The sequence below is a fragment of the Anopheles moucheti genome, chromosome 3, assembly GCF_943734755.1.
Source record: "Anopheles moucheti chromosome 3, idAnoMoucSN_F20_07, whole genome shotgun sequence".
NCBI lineage: Eukaryota > Metazoa > Arthropoda > Insecta > Diptera > Culicidae > Anopheles > Anopheles moucheti.
In genome coordinates this window covers 90090970-90112196 of record NC_069141.1, presented here as the reverse complement: position 1 = coordinate 90112196, position 21227 = coordinate 90090970, and the positions used below count along the sequence as shown (strand labels likewise).

Here is a 21227-nt window from a genome sequence, read left to right as displayed (position 1 = left end):
CCCTGTTGACATTTCTTTGCGCACTTTGCCAAGGTCCGTAGGTGCGTGAAAGCTTTCAATCATATATTCTTTTAAATCTTGTTACAGTTGTAATATCGAGTAACTAATAGTAATTGTTATAAAAAAGTGTACAAACAGTAGAAATAACTTTAAAATACAATTTGTTGAGCTCCCACAGTACGATTTCAAAAAGGATATTTGGAATCGACATTCCAATTTGTCGGATACTTGTGTGTATCTTGGCCGTGAGGAAAAGTGCGCCAAAACAATAAATTGTTTACTTGCGAGTCACACAGCAGATCGATTCAATATTTTCTACCGATTTTCTCTTAATAATCTAAACTGATCATGCCGGAAGAGGTGGCTTCCACATCATCCACAACCGGAGCTTCAAAGGAGGCTGAGGGTAAAAAGAAAAACCTTCCGTGGTAAGTAAAGCTTGTCGCTATCGTATCTATCGTATTTCCCTTTGCGAGGTATTGAAAGTATGTTTTGTTCACAGGATTGAAAAATACCGACCGCAGCGTTTTGAGGAAATTGTTGGCAATGAGGAAACGGTCGCTCGGTTGGGAATATTCGCTACACAGGGCAATGCTCCAAATATTATAATAGCTGTGCGTATTGATGTAATGTTCTTCGTCGCTTCGATGTGCCGTACTAACTTTCCATCTCCCTTTGTTAGGGTCCTCCGGGAGTGGGAAAGACGACAACTATCCTGTGCCTAGCACGCATTCTACTCGGGGCCAACTTTCGTGAAGCCATTCTCGAGCTCAATGCCTCCAATGAGCGTGGTATCGACGTGGTACGGGGCAAGATTAAGATGTTTGCCCAACAGAAGGTTACGCTGCCCCGTGGGCGGCACAAGATCGTTATTCTGGATGAAGCGGACAGCATGACGGAAGGTGCCCAACAGGCGCTCCGGCGAACGATGGAGATCTACAGCAACACTACACGGTTCGCGTTGGCTTGTAACACGAGCGAAAAAATTATCGAACCGATTCAATCCCGCTGTGCCATGCTTCGGTTCTCGAAGCTTTCGGATGCACAGGTTCTAGCCAAGGTGGTAGAAATCTGTCAGCGGGAAACTCTAAGCTACGATGAGGACGGTCTGGAAGCAATCGTTTTTACTGCACAGGGCGATATGCGGCAAGCGCTCAACAATCTGCAGTCAACGGCGAATGGGTTCGGGCACATAAGCGGCGCGAACGTGTTCAAGGTGTGCGATGAACCGCATCCACTGCTCGTGCAGGATATGCTGCAGCATTGCATCAAGGGCGACATCCACAAGGCTTACAAGATCATGAACAAGCTGTGGCGATTGGGCTATGCGGCGGAGGACATTATTGGCAATGTGTTTCGCGTCTGCCGGCGTATGGACATGAATGAGAAGCTGAAGCTGTACTTCATCAGGGAGATTGGCGAAACGCATATGAAGATTGTCGATGGACTTAACTCGCTGTTGCAAATGTCCGGGTTGCTAGCTCGTATGTGTGAAGCTTCCTATGAACATTCGTAGGATCGGAAGCAATTTGTTGCTAAAATAAATGATACAAAAGAAAACAATCGAGCGTTGCATACTTTCGCAAATTCCAAGCAGCTGTCAAACTCCGTTCGAAGATTGACAGTCGGTTAGAATCAGCTGGTGTATAGACATCAACAAAACATGGCAGAGTCGAGTGAAAATAGCGCTAAAGTACAGTTTGTAAAACAGGGAGCCGAAGGAAAATTATACATCGGCATCTACAGAGGCACACGTTGCTTGGTGAAGGAACGCTTCGAAAAGAAATACCGCCATCCGGCGCTCGATCGCCAGCTCACCCGACAGCGCATTAAGGCAGAACAAAAGGCCTTCCAACGATGTGCCACAGCCGGTCTACTTACACCGGCTCTTTACGGTGCCGATCTAGAGGAACGAAAAATCTACATGGAATATCTCGATAAGAGCAGAACGGCTAAGGATTTCATCGATGAACTAACAGCCTCTTCGCCTGATGCGATGGAGTCACCACAGCTACGGAAGCTGGCTGAAAAGATTGGCTACGTGGTTGGTGTGCTGCATCGCAACAATCTAGTGCACGGTGACCTGACCACCTCAAACCTACTGCTGGATCCAGTGGAGAAAGATGCGGAAGATCCTCTCTTCCCGTATCGATTGGTAACGATCGATTTTGGTTTATCCCATTTTAGTGATAACAACGAGAACAAAGGTGTCGATCTGTACGTGCTTGAGCGGGCCATTCTAAGCGCTCATAGTCAACTGCCGGGTCTGTTCGCGATAATACTGGAAGCTTACCGTGTGCACAATACAAACCATTGTCAGGAAACGATTGCAAAGTATGAAGAAGTTCGGGCTCGCGGCCGCAAACGAACGATGGTGGGCTAAACCCAGTCAAGTGTTCAAGTTTTCCACATATTAACATGTTTTATTATAGCGCTTGTAAAATGAATAAAGTACAAGCCCGGAAAGCTTTCACCTGAAGACACCACCGTGTTCAAACTTTAAACCCAACGTTTGGAAGACGTACGATAATTTACGTAAGTTGACGATATTACAGCCGAGATGGCATGCCTCCGGATGCTACAACAGTTTCACCGGTAACGTAACTAGCATCATCCGACACAAGGAATGCGCAAACACCAGAAATTTCCTTCGGTTCTGCGATACGACCCATTGGGATACGTGACAGTGTTTCTTCTTTGGCGGCATCCGATTCTTGCAACTACAATGAAGCAAATGGAATCATGAATTTCATTTAGGAATGCCCTACTGTAAGGTACTTACCGCTCCGGCAAATTTCGTTTGCACCACCCCAGGTGCAATGCAATTCACTCGGATGTTTTCTGCCGCCAGTTCCTGGCTGGCTGCCTTCGTTAACCCGAACAGTGCCGTTTTGCTGACGGAATATGCACCCAAAAGTTGGAACGGTTGGAAGCCGGCAATGGACGAAATAAATACGATACTGCCACCCTTACGCTCGCGAAGAAACGGTAACGATTCCTTCGCCAACAGATACGAACACTTCACATTGACCTCGAAAATTTTATCCCACGCGGACTCGCTGCATTCCAGCACACCCCCAACTTCCGGATTGACGGCTGCATTCGATACGAGAATGTCGATGCCACCAAACTTTTGCGCTGCATGATCGAACAGAGCTTTCCGATCAGTTGCATTAGCGACGTGACATTTGATTCCGGACACCTCTACGCCAGCTGATCGAAGCTCGTTCACGGCTCGATCCACGTTTTGTTGCTTACGGCTACTAACTACCACTTTCGCACCTTCCTGACCGAGACGTTCTGCGATGGCATAACCAATGCTGAACAGGAAAACAGAATTAAATGGTAAGAAAAAAAATTCACACGAGTTTAAAATACTCTAGTTATTACCCTTCCGTTGAGGCGGTTACGACGGCCACCTTTCCGGTTAACCGCTTAGCTGCAATTCCCGAACTGCTGCAAAGATTGCGATCCATCGTCAAACGGATAGTTTGTGTGAGTGCAGCACTTCCAGCTATCGTTCGGAACATTTTCTCCAAATTGGGCACTCGTAGCAGCATGCACTTTGAACCTGGTTGGCGAGTGATAAGCAAGTAAAATAAAAGGTACGTAGGATGATAAGAATGTTGCTGTCAGTGTTGTCCTGAGGCTCTAATTTGGTGGTGGAATGATTATGGTGGTGGAATGATATGCACAATACAAGTTAGCAGATTTTTTATTCAACACGTCTTTTGAACGCTCTACCTTGTGGTTAGTTTTCGAATAGCTGAATATGATTTCACAAAGTTACACTGTAGCGTATTTTTCAAGCCTTTGGCAAAGTGGAGTTGTGAGTTGTTTGTCAATAAACACCCATGCACAATGGTTTGGACTGGGAATAAAACATCGTAAATCTTTTTTATTTATATTAAAAAATACGTTCAAGAAAATTATTGAAAATATCTCGTAAAAATAAGATATTCTCTGGTAAGAAATAAGACATCGTTTGGTTTATAAAATTTTTCAAATAACAAATGATCCATTGTGGAAAGCCAGTCAAGTGCCCTTACTTCTAACTTCGACAAACAGATGGAGCCACTGTGGACCACACGACGTTCAATAGCACTAAAAATAACGTTAAAGAAAACAGTTCAATCGCAGCACATGGAAACGCAGATATTTTAAGATTATGTTTCTGTCATTTATTGGGAGTTGTACTTCTCATTTTGCTCTGCAAATGTTGGTAGTTTCTTCTCCTGCCATTGCCATTTTCTTTTCATGTATACGAATATGTGAAGGATTTGTTTATCAGTGTGTTTTTTTGCGGGAATCATAATCACCATGAGCTAGCTGTAATCCAACGCACGCCCATTCATTGAAGACGAAATGTTTTCGAACGATTCTCTAAATATGCCTTAATAATTATAATGCCTGTGTGTAGTAACGGAACGGATATCATCTTTGTTTGGTCTCGTGTCGCTCAATCAACGCTCATGTTGTTTGCTAGCATTGAGGCATTACGATGTGAGATACTCGGCATCGGATAATATTTTAGGCAAACTTGCGTCACGTTGTCGCATCATAGGGGTGCCGCCTATCACACGTGAATCACAAAATGGCAAAATAGATACAAGAGCGAGTGCATTGGATGGGAAAACACACGATCTCCTGAAGGAAACGCTGTTTTCCCGGGACGGATCTTCGATGAAGCTATTCATCTTTTTGTAGAAAAACAATTCAACTGCCAGCGGGATGTAGCAAATCAGAATCCAGAATCTGCAATGTCCTATGGACATCCGGAACACACCAAGGGCGCAATTGCTTTATTGCTCTGTGTGGCATAATCAGTGGATGGAGATCACCAAACGAGCAACTTTGATAGTGTTCTTCAAGACGGGATAGACCTACGCTTACGATGAAACCACGAGACGCTCCCATTTTGAGACAGTACAATTCGACTTCATTAGGGTTTCAGGACGTCTGATCGGGTGGGAAAGATAAGAGCATCCTTACCAACGAAACAATTTAATCCCGCCGTCGACATCGGCAAAGATATCTACCGCTCTATGCTCGCTGACTGGCAATAAAGTCAATTTATTTAGTCTATTACAGGATGGACACGTTCTCACTCACCCCCTTCGACAAGGGAACTTTGGAGTTACATTACGCACAGAACCTGAAATCGAGCGGCAGTTCCTCGATTGGGAAAGCGGGAGAAGTATATAATTATTTCGACCCACGGTAATTGCTCCCTAGGTGGTGTTTTTTCCGTATCGGAGGGTTCAGAAATCAACACCAAAGAAACGATGGAAGCGTCTGGTTTTTGCTGGACTACTGTTGCAACCCTCTTACAACAGTTAACGCCAATGTAATTTGGTTTTAAGTCGTTCCAAATTAATTGTTAATCGTAGTGATACTGAGCGCACTGCTATCCGAACCGCTGGGATTCCATTGGCCCATAGGGAGCAGAGCTGTGGTGATAATTTGAGAGGTTGTCTGTGGCTTTCGAAACGATCGCTTACTTGGAGGACAATTTGATCTATTGGATCTGGTTAATCGGACAAAGTTGGACACCGCGAGAGTATCAGATTCGAGATTTATGGAATTCTGGATTCTAATGGACTAAAGTTGTTTAATAGGAGAAGTTTGTTTTATTATTCGCAGGGTCGAACGATCGGAAGATTGGCTAAAGTTTTGATGAATACTCTATTACTGCAGAGAAGCAAGTTGTGTGAAAATGGTGAATTTTGTTCTTCTATCTCTTCTGATGCCTTCAGCAGCACCCATCACACAAACATGTTCTGCAAGGTTCTTGCAAGTATGACTATTGGAAGAATGTAATTTAAAGTTTCCAACACTTTCCACTTGATGTTGAGCTATTAAACAATTTGATAATGGTTTTATGACAGCGTGGCTTAGAGCGATTAAAACCTGTCGACTTCCTGTCAAACAACACTCGACGGACACATTTGGCGATACTTTTAACTGTACCCATTTCTCAATGCGAGCGGTCAGATGGACATATCAGATGAAGGAAAGACACCCATTTACATCTGGCTTAATTTATTGGTGGTTTGTAATGTTCCGACTGTTGTGAGTTCGGTTCCGCCTGATGAAGGAGATAAAATCTCCGGTGTTTGTGACATTTTTTATGATATAGTTCCTTGTTGCGATTCCGTTGAAAAACACAACACTTTGAACGTCAATTTTTAAGGCCTCGTGCTGATGCGGCCAAAAACAGAGACGAGGGTCACAAAACGGCGTACAACTAAATACATTTACGCTACAGATAACTATCGGCCGTGTTCCCCCAGTTTGTAACGTTTAGATTGAAGCTGTGGCGTGAAGGATGTGAATCGTGTCGTAGGGGGAAAAAACTGCGAATAAAAAAAAGGAAAAAGCCAAGCACGCACGCTTCATTCCCGTTCAGACAAGAACCCCACTTCGAGATGATAAACGGCCACAGGAAGAAAAACAAATCTGAGAAACAACGTCCGCCCGTTTCCCCGGTCAACGCCGCCACTGCTGAAACGTCCCAGCGTCCCGGTAAGTGAAACCGATGAGTAAACATTTTAGCAACATTCGAGAAGAAAAGGTACACAAGGAAAAAGGGAAAAAATGACAGAGGTTCCCAAAATGAGAGGAACTACTGGGTACAGGAAGGCGAAAAGTCGGAAGTACACGGGAACGCACACGCGGGAACGCGAAAGGACACGGAGGCATGAAGTATGTTTATGCGATTGTTCTGTTTACGCTCGTTGACATCCCGAGCCCTGGGATGCCGGGGACAAAGTGCCTAGATTGTGCCCACGTGGCGTGTGACGTTGGTTCCCCGGCGTGTGGGTGAATTGATTTCGGCGGAAACTCGAACCGCCCAGTGTTCCAGCGTCCTCCATGTCCACAGAGTTTGGTCGATTGATTTTGATCTTTTGGAAACCATGTTTGCGCTCGAAACAGTAAGAGCACTAGTAAGACATATCGGTGCATATTCCTCAAGGAACGCAGTCGGACCGTTTCGAGTTTCGAAAGATTAATGATCGCCGAAGGATGAGAACGATGAGGGTTTCAATGAGGCGATTTACATGGAATGAAGTGTTGCTCTGTGAGCTGTAGAAATAGTCGAAATAACAACTTCTACAGCGTATTGAAAACGGCTTTAACGCATCAGTTTATAAGTCTAAAGAATCCAGCATACACAACTTCACTGAAAAGAGATGCGAAATACATCCAAATTATGCACAATGTCTATTATTCTTATTAGGTCTCTCCAGAAAAACATTAGCATCCTGCCGCAATTCTCACTACATAATGGACCTTCATCATTGCAGTTGCAATCGGCTCAGAAAATAAAATTCGCTTTTGGTTACTGGCAGAAGAAATTAGTGCACTAAGAGTTTATGCACCTAAGAACACAATGTATTCATTTGTTAGACGAATGCCATCCAATTTGTGCGGGGGCTCCAATGGGATAGCGTTTGACAGTGTGTCTATCTTCTCGTTATGTTTTGCCGAAAGATGAAAGACACACAAAAGGGCTGTGATTCAGCCACTTTTCTACTAACGGCCGCTTTGTTATTTCACCAGTCAACTAAGAAGCTAAATTCTACTTCACAAAGGCATCATTCTATTGCATGTGTTTGTGTTAAAAGTAAAACAGAATAAGAAGTTGTCTTAAGGCACTTTAGCGGGGAACTTAGAATGGTCCAATCCGTGCTACGTTCGTTGAACCGTCGGAACAGAGAGCCCAAGAAGAACCTCTACAATGCACAACGAGACGTTCAAATGTGCCTGTAAGGATACAACTTTTTTCCTACTCCTCCATAAGTAGAAACACAAACTGGGAGCAAGAATTGCTTCCAATGGGCATTGCCATCGGTGGAAAACTTTGCCGCCATCTTGGCGCCAGCTTTATGTACAAATAGTTTTATTCTCGGCCATATTCTGCTGGTGGCATGAGCATTCCCCATTCCATCGGTTTGTCCATTTGTTTGGTGACTTTTTGCCTCACTTTGCTACTCTTTATATCGCACCAGAAGTCAGCGTGTAACGGAACGGACCGTTTGGAGGCACATCGGGGTCCCTAGAATAGCCGGGTAACATCTTTTGCAACTTTTCCGCCTTTTGTTTCCGTTCTGGCGTACAGACCGGGACGAACAGGACGGGGACGTTGGATTGCCGATCTGGGATTTGATTGTTGGTGGATCCAAATGGAACTCCAGCAACGTGGAGCTGGTAGCAACGTGGTAAGGAATTGGTTTCCTTAAAAACGTAGGCTATAGGATAAGCGCAGTGACATAAGAATCTGATAGCAATGGACGACTGAAGGGAACGGGAATGGGTATCCTTTTATGGACGATGATAACTTTTGATCGTTGTGTACCCATGCATGACTAAAGCATGTATAAAATAAGCTGTAATGGTAGTGTCCTCGCCCGTATCCGTATTCAGATTCTGTGATTTATTACAGTAGTTTTATAACGACCCACTCCCACTCGAATGGGAGTGGGTGATTTTATCCGCAATCCTTCCAAATTTATTGGTAAGAAAAGGAATTGCTATGTTTTAAACTTGGTTTCACTTAAATTTCTTTCTAAACATGAAGAAATATCGCCTTTGAGATTTGTGCGTTCTTGTTGATTGTTCAAACAATTGACTAATTAGCTACGGACTTGCATAAAGCGAAGATTGTTTGTGATAGAGTATCAACCATTAGCAAAGCGTGACAAATGGCGAAGTGAGTTGACTCCCTCCACGAGCGTGAGAGCGTGTGTCTATAACAATCGATATTAATATGTACAAACATTTCCCCGCTGCCCTGCTGAATATTGATTGTTCAATAAAAATAGTTTCTGATAGTTTTATCTATGCTGTCTTTCACGTGACCTTTTTGCTGTACATTGTACGGACAAAGCACATGCAGCATCCGATCATTTTTCTTACCAACTAAGCCCACGTGTACATCAACGCATTTGTGCGTACATCAATTCGTCACACACCGGAAGAAGTGTGACCGTTGGCAACCGGCACCGGAACCGATGCGTCGAAAGACACCCACCATCACCGATCAATTTTTATTACCGTAACATCACAACACAACCCCCCCTCCCATCGCTAGAACCCGCGTGCGAAAAGCCAGTGCAGGGGCCGTAATGTAGAGATTTGTTTTCATCGATGACAATCAACCCCGGGTTCGATATGGTTCGGGCGGATTTTCGTCACTTCCGGGTGGATGGAAAGTTTTCGATCACGATAGTAGTTGCTTTTTTTTCCTTTCTTGAAGTCAATGTCCATTTCCTCCCTTGAACGGCCTCCCTTCCCTCGGATGAGTCTTGATTCGATTGTTACTTCTGGTGGAACATGGTACAGGAGCCGGAAGCGTGTAGGCGAATCGAATCAAAATAATGCCATAAATAAAAACAAATCAATTGTATCCTGGGATGGTCGTAGCGCTGTACCCACACCAGACCGTCGATTGCCACCATAACCACATGGCTTCGGGTAAGTCAGGCATGTCTCAGAGGGTTTTCCCAAGTACATATCTTCGTGGCAGCGATCTTCCGTGCGGGAGTTTCGCTGGAGTTCTGGAACTGTGTCTAACAATGTGCCTAATGTTATGGTAGCAGAAAGGTTTCGATTTGCAAAATCAAGTATATTCCCCACACGAGGGTGTTAGCAAGCAAAGTAAATCAACCGACAAACATAACACGGGTGACAACATAATTTATACAAATGTGACGTACAGATTGCAAGATGGTATCCGGAAATCCCATTAAGATTATCACTGCAAGATGTCGAGATATTGCTCGAAGTGTAGATCTTTTGTTATACAACTCATAGTATTTTTCTTAAATAAGAGCGATTTTCTATTGCAAGCTGTACAATTAAGCAAAACTTAACATCAAACTGCATTAATTGAAGGGTCCAAAGCAAATCCGTTGGACACTTGTCTGGTTTCCATCGCTCAAGCGGTTAGTGACAGTGATGTTTGCCTCCTATCGTTCGTGTCATTTTTTCCAAGATCGAAAGGGTGGCTAGATTTGGCTGCTCCAGTACCGAGCAATAGAGAGCAATTACAACCCTCGTGCGTAATAAAAAATCCAACGAACCAGAAGGGAACAACAGGCACTTGACGGTGCAATTGATGCGTAACTGCAAAAGGAACAACGATCCTGGGATGGGACAAGGGATGAGTCATCGTACAAATGGAGATTTATTATGCTTGGAGATTGAGTTTAAAGTTTGCTTTATACGATGATCATTTGTAGCGCTGCACTTTGGGATGATGAGGTTAGGCTAGGTTAGTTGATGGAGTTTGAAATATCCTTTTGCGTAATTTACCAGATCTTCAAACTGGCGAGTAACGCCGGGAATGGAATTTTGACTTATGCGTCTGAAAGTATGCAAGGTATTACTTTAGATACTTAGATACTAGCACGGTGATACTTGATTAACAATTGCATACCTTCGGGGACTTGGAATGCATGCATGTATGCAGATATGTAGCACATTTGTAAAGATTCAATAGGATTCTCCAGTGCTGTAATCAAACATATTTTAGCAGTCAGCGATTCTTCTGAACTATCGCAGTATAACATACAAAATGCGTATTAATTTATGCATCCAAAATAAAACCATCGATATATAACTATATTTCTCGGCAGTAAACAGAGCATCATTTCCGATTTCCGGCCATTCTAACCCCAGGAAAGGCGATGCGTTGCGCTCATGCATATTTATGTCATTTGCTACGAAACGGTGCTTCATTTCATCGATGATGCCGATGATGAATGATAAAATTTCACGCCATCTTTTTATTCCGGATCATCAAATCGGACTCGCTGATGACAGCGCGAGGACGATGACTCGACACGGTGCGATCGGTCCACAAGCACCAAGCTTCTAGCTTCCTCACCGAATTGCAATAAAAAGTAAGAAATTGTTTTCCGTCTTTTGCATGACTCACAGTTAATCCACGATGTTGCTTAGTAAACTTCTGAATTTGTAGAAGAAAAAACTGTACGACACTCCCTGCCGAATGGTCTCGCAGAACGAATAGTCGCCGAATTAAAACGAGCAGCCCGATTTTGCAGGCATCATTAACTCGTAATTTAATGATTTTTTATGATTTCCATTCCGCCTGGGATGGCTTAACGATTGTTTCACCCTCTTAACGCTCTATTCCTCTATCCGCCTCAAGCCGCTGGGCTCTAGGCCCGCGGAATATCCGGTGTTCCGAATGCCATCCCATAAGTAAGTGGTAAAAAGGGGGAAAATTTAATTGTCACCACCAAACTATCGCAGCATCTCCTTTCGGTGGACATCACACAGGAAGTGTACCGTGTGACAACAGTACGATGATGATGAGGACAGAATTGTATACTCGGCACCAATAAAAAAATAAAAACGCATTGGCGAGCTGAAAATCCAGCCGTTCCGTCTCCCAGGCAATGGAACCATTTTTCAAACAGATCTAATCAAGTGTTTACGGCACCGCAAAAGTCATCAAACTGTGTTTGTGTCCTGGAAGGAAGGGATTAACAATAAATAACTCGCTGTAGAGATAGCAATTAAAATGTGCAAAAGTAAACAATAACAAAACCTAATGCGAGTTGGAAAAAACCATGGGGTTTATCGATGTTACCATGAAGGAAGGATAAGTAAATATACCTCGGAAAGAGTTGAAACCTTCACGGTTCCCTCTATACATGGCCATTTCTCCTTCACGGTGCAGTAAAGAACTCAACGAGCTAAAAAAAACTTCGTCTGGACGTATTCAGCGAACCACAACCGACCATAAATCAACGATTCCAAGCCTGTGCCGTCATCGATCTTAGTAATATTTCTCGGCTCGGCACCGGAAGCCGTCCAGAATGCAGGACGTTACTGAAACCGATTTTAGGAAGATGTTCGCATCCGGCATCCATTCGAGCGTGCGTTTGTTCCCGCTGCCTAGGTTGGCCTTTTGCCAGTGCACACAAGACTGGCAGCGAGAATAAGTCCTCCTTGTTCGCTTACATTTCCTTATATTTCCAAAACTGAACCACCACACTCGAGTGCTCGCTGCAATAATGTTATTACAGTAATGCATTGCAATATTTCCCCACGGCGTGTATGGATTTGTTTGCATGGCGTGGAAAGTGATATTTATTTATCTTCTTGCTTGCTTAGGTGTTTATGGCTCGAAGGGAACTGAGTACAGTAAGGGATGATGACCGAAAGATGGAAAGGGGGAAAATCCCGTCCGGCAGTAATAGCACGACAAATGTCACATTTTGCGTAAAGCCATTCGTTTCCTACTCGGTTCCAAGCATCCAAAGGCACCGAGTGGATTAACTCATTGAGTTCGGATCCGTTGGCAAAGTCATCGAGTGGCAAATCACCTGCACGTGACCGTTTATATGGTGTCGTCGGGGTTACTCTGGGGGAGTATTTGGAGTGTTTGGGCGTAAAATATGCATCTTGTGCTGTTGAACGTCTAAACGGATTTAATTAATCATGCGGGAACCATGGGTAAGGCTTGAGAGCTGTAAGAAAGCTGTCCTGTTAAAAACATACAAAGAGTTCGTTTTAATACATGCTGATTGCACAAATTTTGCAAACTATCACAGAACTCACACCAAATTTATAGCCTTTCACCAATCATTTGCATTTTATTTGCCGTAACATCCGTAGCTGCCGAATTCTATTTCCTAATGTGCTTCAGTACACTCCGCAATTCAATCATAAATTGTTAACAGGGTAGACGAACGCACAAATGGCACCGGGAACGTATTAAATGGGACACAATTATGAGCCCATAACCTGTGCCACATCACATGACGATACGAGGAAAACTAACGTTTTCCCTGCCGCTTAAGGCAAAACTTCTTAAGGTCCTTGTTCATTCCCAGTTTTACGACTTATTTATGCGAATCAACGAAAGTGCAATAAAATGGCAACGGGGATGTTTGCACGAAAACACCGGCACCGGAACCGTAGATTCTATGTTCTGCGGCCACAGTCCAGGATATAGGGGGCCGAGGGCACCGAGAAAGACAGAGAGAGAGAGAGAGAAAGTCAGCTTAAAAATCGGCTGGAATTTAATCAAATTAATTGAAAACATTATCATTGCTCTCATGCGTTGCTAGAACCCGGTCTGGAACGGTCCGAGGGTTTCACACCAATGCTCTAGAAGCATGGGCATGGGGTAGCTGTCATAATCGCTCCGTCGTCCCTTTTTCGGGATTTCGGCAACATAGGTTTACGGAAAAACTGCGTAAGTGTGTGTGTATGTGTGTGAGTATGGGAAACGGATAATCGAATGGTTCATCTCCTCCGATGACAAACGGGCAATTCGGCACAAAATGTGCAATTTTTCCCCGGTCACAATGAAGGGTTCTCTCGTTCCTGCAAAGGCGCGGCGATAAATCTCGGCTCGCTTTCGGGTCGGTTAAGTGAACTGAAGACAGCGCAACAAAAGCGCACAAGAGCTTGGCAGAACTTAATTCAATTAATCGTGATGGTAATGAAAATTTATGGACCAATTTGACTGCACCGACGAGATGCGTTTGCCGGTTTGCGTTCACTTTCTACGCTGTGGGTAGTTGGGCGGGCGATGCGAATGAATTTATAAAATAAAAGTACACGTTCATGGTGTTTTAGTGCTGGTGATCATTTGGTAAACGAGCTCGGGGCGTTGAAAACGGATGCAAGAATAAGTTGTCCAGTGGGGGATTTGGTAGTGGAGTGGTTTGATTCAAAGAAATCTCTCACTCGAACGGATACGATGCTGTCGATTAGTTAAGGATCTAATTACTTTACCGAATACTGTACAGAAATAAATCTTTATTTAATTACCTTTTCGATAAGGTCCAATACTAGAGGTCTAGTTCGTAGGGATCCGATCTAGACATTGGACATCTAGGACATAGTTTTTGTTGCTCAAAACTGTTTGTACAACTTTCATTAAAACCAAAGTTTAATTTCAAATGTTGATGTAATATTTCGGTCGATAATCCATCTCTCAAAATATGGAAATTCTTGAAAAAGTTATTGGGATAACAACAGCAAATAGATAGGAGATATTAGATCTTTGCTATGTACATTACTTGAGGAAGGCTGAAAGGAAAGAACTAATATGTCCAATGTTTAGTAGAGCTATATGATAGTTATAAGATAAATCTTTCATAATTCAGGGATTGAGAAAAGTCTTTAAATAAAGCATATAAAAGATCTTCACTATGCCGTCATTATACTATGATGTTGCATTGGTGACTTTTCCGAAGATGGGTCTTCCTAGTTGTAATTGTGATAGACATTGACAATGCCCAAACTAAATTTGAGGAATGCTGTCACTAATGATAAGTTCTATCAACCGTTCAATTACCTCAAAGCCATCGTACTTGCGTAGATAGGTTTGCTAGAAGAACCCCTTGATGCGGGCAGGCATCAACTATATTGTTTGGAATGCCCAGTAATTAATCGCTCGACAACAAAACATCCTCATCAACTGGAAATATACCAAAAATACTTCCCCACTTTTCTTCTGCAAAAGATCGCTACGAATAGCAACGCTTGCACAATGCGAAAAAGCTTTTAGAATAGCACAATGATTGCCGAAACTGCTGACAAGCTTATTACTGCGGAGATTTTCCTCGCTAACCAAAGAGTACGGACCGGAAATAAGATGGCGTAGTATATTTTTCCAGCACTCTGCGGCTCCACAGCTTGAGCGATCCCCAACATAAAAGGCGTTTGGGCGTGAATGGTAAAGGAAAGACGGATTTCTTCCTTTCGTGCCGTGGAATTACACTGTGCGGTTATTGTGTAGCTTCCGTTGGGATCTATCGCTACCTTTTTTGGTGTTCTTGGTCGACGTCAGCAGTGTGGAGACGTACGAAAGAGACAAGTTCTTCATCACGCTGGCGCCAGTTGGTCGCACAATTGGTAACGTTTATTATTTCTTTTTTCCTTTTTTTGTCGTATGCTTTTTTTTTGCACTGCGTCAATCTATTTCCAAGGTTCTCGGGATGGGCGATGAACATAACCTGGGAAATAACACAAACACTACGGTACGGAACGGTCTGTGTTTTTACATCCATCCAGCATCGAAACGTGGACCGCAGTATGTACTATTTAGTAGTGAGCGAGAATAAAATGGCGGTTTGCGCAGAGACTTGGTGGCCCCAAATACGATGCCAAATTCTGTTATTCTTTCTGTGTGGATGGGATGGATGCTCCCAGCGGAAAGAAAGAAACAACAATTCAATACAGGATGCGTCACATGTAGGCTTAGGAACGCGCAAGGAACAGTAGAGGATTTTCCGAGCCCGAGGATGATATAAAATGGCGCCAGCATGGCTGGAAAATAAGATAGGACCGTTTTGCAGAGTTTTCGCTGCCCGTTCGGTGGGTTGTGAGTGCAAGAGGAAAGAACCCGTAAAATGAGCAACGTTCTATGTACTGTGCGCTACCATTTCAATTTTTATAATGTGTTAAACGTTATGGAAAGCGTATTGATTTTAAAAACTACGAATACGTTGAATACGTTGAACGTGATTAAGAGTGTGTTTAGTTGTCATGGAAATGTTGGAACGGTTAACAAATTGAGATAATCCTGTACCTCTTTAGTACAAAAAATGCTGACTCCATTCACAGCGCACACATTTGTTCATAGTTTTCTATCTTAAATCTCGACGCCATTTTGTTTCCTCCCAAAAAGGTGCTCTGTTTGTCTCGATTATGTACTTTATTTGTGCACCTGATCCTTCCCATCAGATAAAACTCACAAGCACATAAGAAAAGTTCGTTGTCCATGCCGTTTGAACCTCAGTTCTAACTCGTTGTGGTGCGCATATTTGATGTGGTGAGGGGATTTTATGGCAAGGAAAATATCAAACAACCAGTAGCAAAACAGCTTCGGTGGAAACCATAATCGAGTTTTCCACTACCCCAAACTACGAGAAACGGTAGCCCAGCAATAGGTGGGTGGATCCAGGAAGAAGAACTGCGCACTGGAACCATTTCAAGCATCTTCTGCGCGATTTTTCTTTCACGGGCCAATGGACTTCACATTAGATACGTGCATTGGGTGGAGCTGAACAGCAAATTCTGTCTAGGGATTGTAAAGATTATGTTGAAAATATATCTTTTCTTTATTTAGTCACTTCTTCACTTTATATTATCCTTTTTGTACAATATGTTTCTTTTCTTGTCATTCTGTCATAAATTCCTAATTTTCCGACAATGAAACTTGTAACTGATAAATGTGAAACAACTAAATGGAATGTGTTTAAAATAATAATTTGGTGATTCGGGAGAAACCAAGTCAGTGATAACTACTTAAAACAAATGGAAAACTTATCAGTCATGTTAAAAATTCTTTGTTTTTAGACTGTATTTCTATGGTTTCTAAAATTCACATTATGGAACTACTTACAAAAACTTTGCTAAATTAGTCATGATGATTAATCTTGTTTGTTTCGTTTAAAATCTTTACATGCAGAATTCATCAATACTTTGATAGAAAACTTATGAACAAAATTAAAGAAAACCGAATGTTGCACCAATAAGTTTCAGGTTTCATGTCGTTTTTATTCAGATTTGTACAGTAAAATTATAAATGAAATGTACGTAGCTTTCCGCCAACGGCCAACGGCATGTTTCGATGAAATATGAATTTGACATTTTCGTTAAATCGCCGTCAATTTGAAGCCCCGAGCTGCAACCCTGACTTTGACATTTTCGTTCAAAATAGGGGCGGTTTTTGAGAGTTTCGTTAAAAATTATTGATTGTTTGTGACATTTGTTTCGTTCATCGAAAACAGCGCTTTGGTTGTGGGCAACGGAGGCGAATTTTCCCTTAAAATTTTATTTAGAATAGTACTAAGTGTTGTATTCCTAAACCGTGTAGTTAAAAGTGATTGAAACAAGCTTAAACAAGTTAAGTTAGTGCCACAAACCTTCGAACGTATGAGGTAATGCTGTACAATGTCTGTTCATGGCGTTCAGTGAGTGCGCTGTCTGTGCCTTACGGGATACTCCCAAACATTTTCCGTAATTTTCCGTGTGAAAAACACCCGCAACCGTCTTAACCAGGTACGTGCGAATCATTAAGTCATGCTTAAGTGCGTGGGTGCTGTTATCTGAATGAATTGTAGATGACAAGAGTGGAAATTTAAGCCCTGCTTCTGCATCTGGTGCCGTGTTTTTTCGATGGATTGTATGTGCCCTCCCCTCCTTTGTAGTGGTGCGATATGAAAAAATAGTATGTATTGCACATATTGGTCGCTCTCCAGCTTGGCGAAATAAAAGGTGCAAAAAGCTAAACCAAGATAAGACCGTGAAGCTTCGTGGCTTTGGCAGAGGATTTCGTTGGCAGGCGGTTGCGTGTTGCCATTCTAGAAGAACACACATGAACACGAGTACGAAGAAGATTCAAAGTAAACAAAAATATGTTCATAATAATAGAACTGAGACACGCGAGCGTCACCGCGCCTAGGTGAATGTGGTTGCTAACATTTTTTAACATGAGTTTTAGGTTGAAATCGCAGGGATATTCTAATTACATTATCCTTACCGTTAACAATCATCATCAGTGAATGCCCTTACTGCGAAAGAGGTAGCACATCGGCAGCAATGTTTATCGGATGAAAAGCGGATGTATCGGATGTGATTCATGATGCGTCGTCGGACGCAAGCGGTTTCCGGGAAAGTGAAGAGTTGTGGCGCGAGGAATGGTGTAGCAAACAAATACACATTTCTCAACGATAACCAGGCAGACACAGTAACTGGAACCAAGGCCTCCGTGTTCGAATGTACATAGAGATACTGATAACGGATTGCATCAACAGTCCGCTGGAACTGTAGCTGTAGTAGAAACTGATTTCCTGGTCTAGCATAGAGAGCATATCCCGCCCTGGAAATGCGCACACCCCTTTTGCCGCACAGAAGTGAAGCAAAGCGAAAAACTACACCCAAAGTGCAGGACCAGCATCTGCGGTATTCCATTAGTATTCGGGCGTAATTTCTCGGTACTGTGCGTGGTAATATTCGAGGGCCATAGCATGCCAGGCCATACCATATACCTTACTCTCTGCTTGAATGAGCGGATAGCACGGTTTATTTTTCGTGTTCTAAAATTAACCGCATATGAAATCATCATGCGTTATTTTTGGTTCTCGGTTAAACTACCAGCACCGAATGCGAATGGTCGGATGCTGAGCTTGAGTTACCCTTTACCCCCTGCACGCCTTGCCCTTTTGCAGATGGACAGGTCGAAGGGTGAAATAGATTTCGTGTAGAACTCACCATTCAGCGGTGTTCATCTGGCGAGCGTACGGGAAATTGTATGGTTTTTCGTACACTTACAACCGATCAATGTTGCTCATGGGAAATTGATCATGTTCAAGAGAAAGCCGTTCCCTGTAGGATTGGGTGTTCAAGATTGTGGAATGGGGCTGTCAATCAGCGAATCGGCAGGAACTCTGTAGTTCTATCATCCTCGGTGAAGAGGTCTAAAACATCGCGTGGTATTCCGATGACTTTACGACCCAAGCCTTTTGAACCCGCTCTAAACGGCCAGTCCCGTCCGAGTGACGCATTGATTAGACTAATTGGAATGGAATTTGGAAAGATTTCGACTACTGTTGATGGACTAGCACATTAGGCATATCAGTAATCTTACGAATTTCACAATTGATTCCTCAAGAGTCATCTCATCGTAAGTTGTGTAATCAACCCATGTAGTCATGATAGTTTAACTGATTTTAAAGATTACGTCTTCAAATGATTTGATTGGCGCCTTTTAACCCATTCCGCTTCACCGACGCTTTAGACGACGGACTTCACCCTCCGTTGCGTGCAGTTCCATGCAGGTGCTAAGCGCCTGTTTGATGGATGAATAGTAATACAAAACGCATAGCAGCATGCATGCATCCTCCGTTGATGGCCATCATGGATAGAGGAATCGTCTGTGAGAGATGCTGGCACGAGGCATCTCGTTCCATATGGTTGCACAGCCAGCCGGGATAGCTGAGTGTCGGTGCAGTGTTTGGTCGATTACCGGTTATCACAAATCATCGCTGCGTTTCGTCCGCAGCGTTTCAACTTGAAGTGGAAGGGAAGATTGCTACCGCGAGATATACCGGTTTGCCTTGAGGCGTCGCGGGACGATGTCGAGATTGAACGGTGAACTACATTCGGTCATTCGGATCTCGGATCTCTCGAACTCTGGATAGCGAATGCCAGCGAGTCTTGCAAGGGATGCCTTCCGTACGGGCGAGGAGAAGAAGCTTCTCTGTCGAGCTGCTGCTGTTATGAATGGTACGTTTTGTGAGCTGGACTCAAGACTGCACCCACTGCTCGTCCGATGGTCGAGACACAGGAGCTAGTACGCCGAGAGAGCAAGCACAACAAACAAAAAAGCGTGCACACATCTTGCAATTGCATTTGCACTTGTTCCCGCTACATTGCACCACCATTTAAAGTGGAGCACTTTTGGAGTGTATTGGCCAGCGGTGAGGGATTGGAGCGATCGATTGGCAAACACATGGTGTGCGGCCCCGAAACACCCACTTGCAGGCGATGATGGCGTCGGCCCCATGATGGTGCTGATATCATTGGTGAACTATTTTTACAAGTCTCCACTCTCTCGTCATTCATATGCTATGCTCGTGTGTAGCGCGGTGAAGTATGCATGCAGCTTCGACTCCTTCTCCAGCTTGGCAGAGTGTTTGGAAGCTTTAACCCATTGCTTTAAAATTTGCCTTTATAGCGTAACAGAAAACAAACCTAGCCGCCGTTGTTCGTGTGTGTTTCACCTTGCTTTATTCTGACGCCTTCGCACACATGACGCCCAATCGGCCATAGCACCTATTCCACCGGGGGCGGACGATTGGATTTCGAGCTGCTGTAGCACGGCGGACTTGTACCCAACCTGTGCTAAAACGGAAAGGAAGCGAATCCTACGCATTAACGCGCAATCCGCTCGGCTAATCTGGCGAAGCAGGCGGTTTAGAGATGCTGGATGAATGAATCGATCGTAATGGAGGATTGTATAAATGTCACCTCCACTGGATATTAGTAGGTCTGTTGCTTGGTTGGAGCGGAAATGGTCTTACACTCGATCCAGTTATTCATCGTTCTCAGCTCAGCAATGAGTTTTATGAATGAAACCTGTCGGCAAGAAGAGATCAATGCTTGTTGGGCTATTGAACGAAGATTCTTCGATTACAAGATCGCGGAAAGATCTTCGAAAGGAGAACCTTTCTTTGGAAGCATATTTCAATTCAATGTACGCATCTCTTGATACATCCTCAATAGATCTGGCACGGAGCTCAAATATCGTTCACGCATCAAACGGATGATGATGGAAGCCGTACGCGTTTGCTGGTGACATTCTTTCGCCGAGAAAACGAACCACGCACCCTCGCTGGACGGATGCGTCTCGAATGTTGTCAAAGGGACTCGAGGGAAAATTGTGAGATTGTGGAATGCATTGCATACGCGGGTTTGCTTTCCCCGGGAGAAAGCAGCAACAAAATCAGCCCCACAAGTGCTCTCCGAACGTCAATATCTGGCGGTGATATCGCCATCGAGTAGAGTCCAACAATCACAACACCGTCCATGGTCGTCACCCATTTTTGGCAAGTAACGGTGCGAAGTATGTGCCAAGGGGTAACATACGGCAAACAAACGGGTTCTGCTCCCTGCAAGCAACATTCCAATTCACGGTACAACCCTTATCGCTGGTACATAATGCGTGTTCTAGTGTTCCATAGATAAACATTGCACCTGTTCGCTCGTAAACTCGTTTCACGACATGTTGGAATCGTTTCGATTTCCTTCTTCTGCGCTACAGTTTTATCCCCAAAATGTTTCTAAAATCCTCCCACGGCCATCGCCACGATGAAGTGCGAAAAAGTGCGAATAAAAACAATTAACTGTCATCAGCATTTGTCTGTTTTTGCCATCAACACTTGTTGGTTTCTGGGGAGGGGGCATCTTGGTACGCATTGGCCCACTCCTCCGCCCAAGTGCGATCATCGTCATCGACATGATCGGCTTGCAGTCGGCTGACGACACGAACGATCACGATCGTCGCTCGCGCGAATGAGGAGTTCCGTTCGGGTACGGCCGTGGCCGCGGATTCAATTTGAACGATCACGTTGCCGGAACCGGTACCTTGTCGCGGTTAGTTGCGCGTTGCGTGTTGATTTCTTGAAGGGGTTCTGTGTGAGCGGTGTGCGTGTGTGGTACCAGGTGGTGGG

At 43.8% G+C, this 21227-nt stretch overlaps 3 protein-coding genes across 3 annotated transcripts; 2 read left to right on the top strand and 1 right to left on the bottom strand.

The window, feature by feature from the left end:
* Window positions 1–294: 294 nt before the first annotated feature.
* LOC128304025 (replication factor C subunit 2) lies at window positions 295–1518 on the top strand. Its single transcript, XM_053041147.1, has 3 exons — window positions 295–428; window positions 503–614; window positions 683–1518. Exons 1-3 carry the CDS (start codon window positions 349–351, stop codon window positions 1514–1516), a joined length of 1026 nt encoding a protein of 341 aa, XP_052897107.1. The 5' UTR covers window positions 295–348; the 3' UTR covers window positions 1517–1518.
* Window positions 1519–1640: 122 nt separating this feature from the next.
* Window positions 1641–2471, top strand: LOC128301302 (EKC/KEOPS complex subunit TP53RK). Its single transcript, XM_053037704.1, has one exon. It carries the CDS (start codon window positions 1664–1666, stop codon window positions 2381–2383), a length of 720 nt encoding a protein of 239 aa, XP_052893664.1. The 5' UTR covers window positions 1641–1663; the 3' UTR covers window positions 2384–2471.
* Window positions 2424–3570, bottom strand: LOC128301301 (dehydrogenase/reductase SDR family member 4). The gene is made up of 3 exons (XM_053037703.1): window positions 3391–3570; window positions 2783–3320; window positions 2424–2720 (listed from the first exon to the last, which is right to left on the bottom strand). Exons 1-3 carry the CDS (start codon window positions 3558–3560, stop codon window positions 2550–2552), a joined length of 879 nt encoding a protein of 292 aa, XP_052893663.1. The 5' UTR covers window positions 3561–3570; the 3' UTR covers window positions 2424–2549.
* Window positions 3571–21227: the final 17657 nt, after the last annotated feature.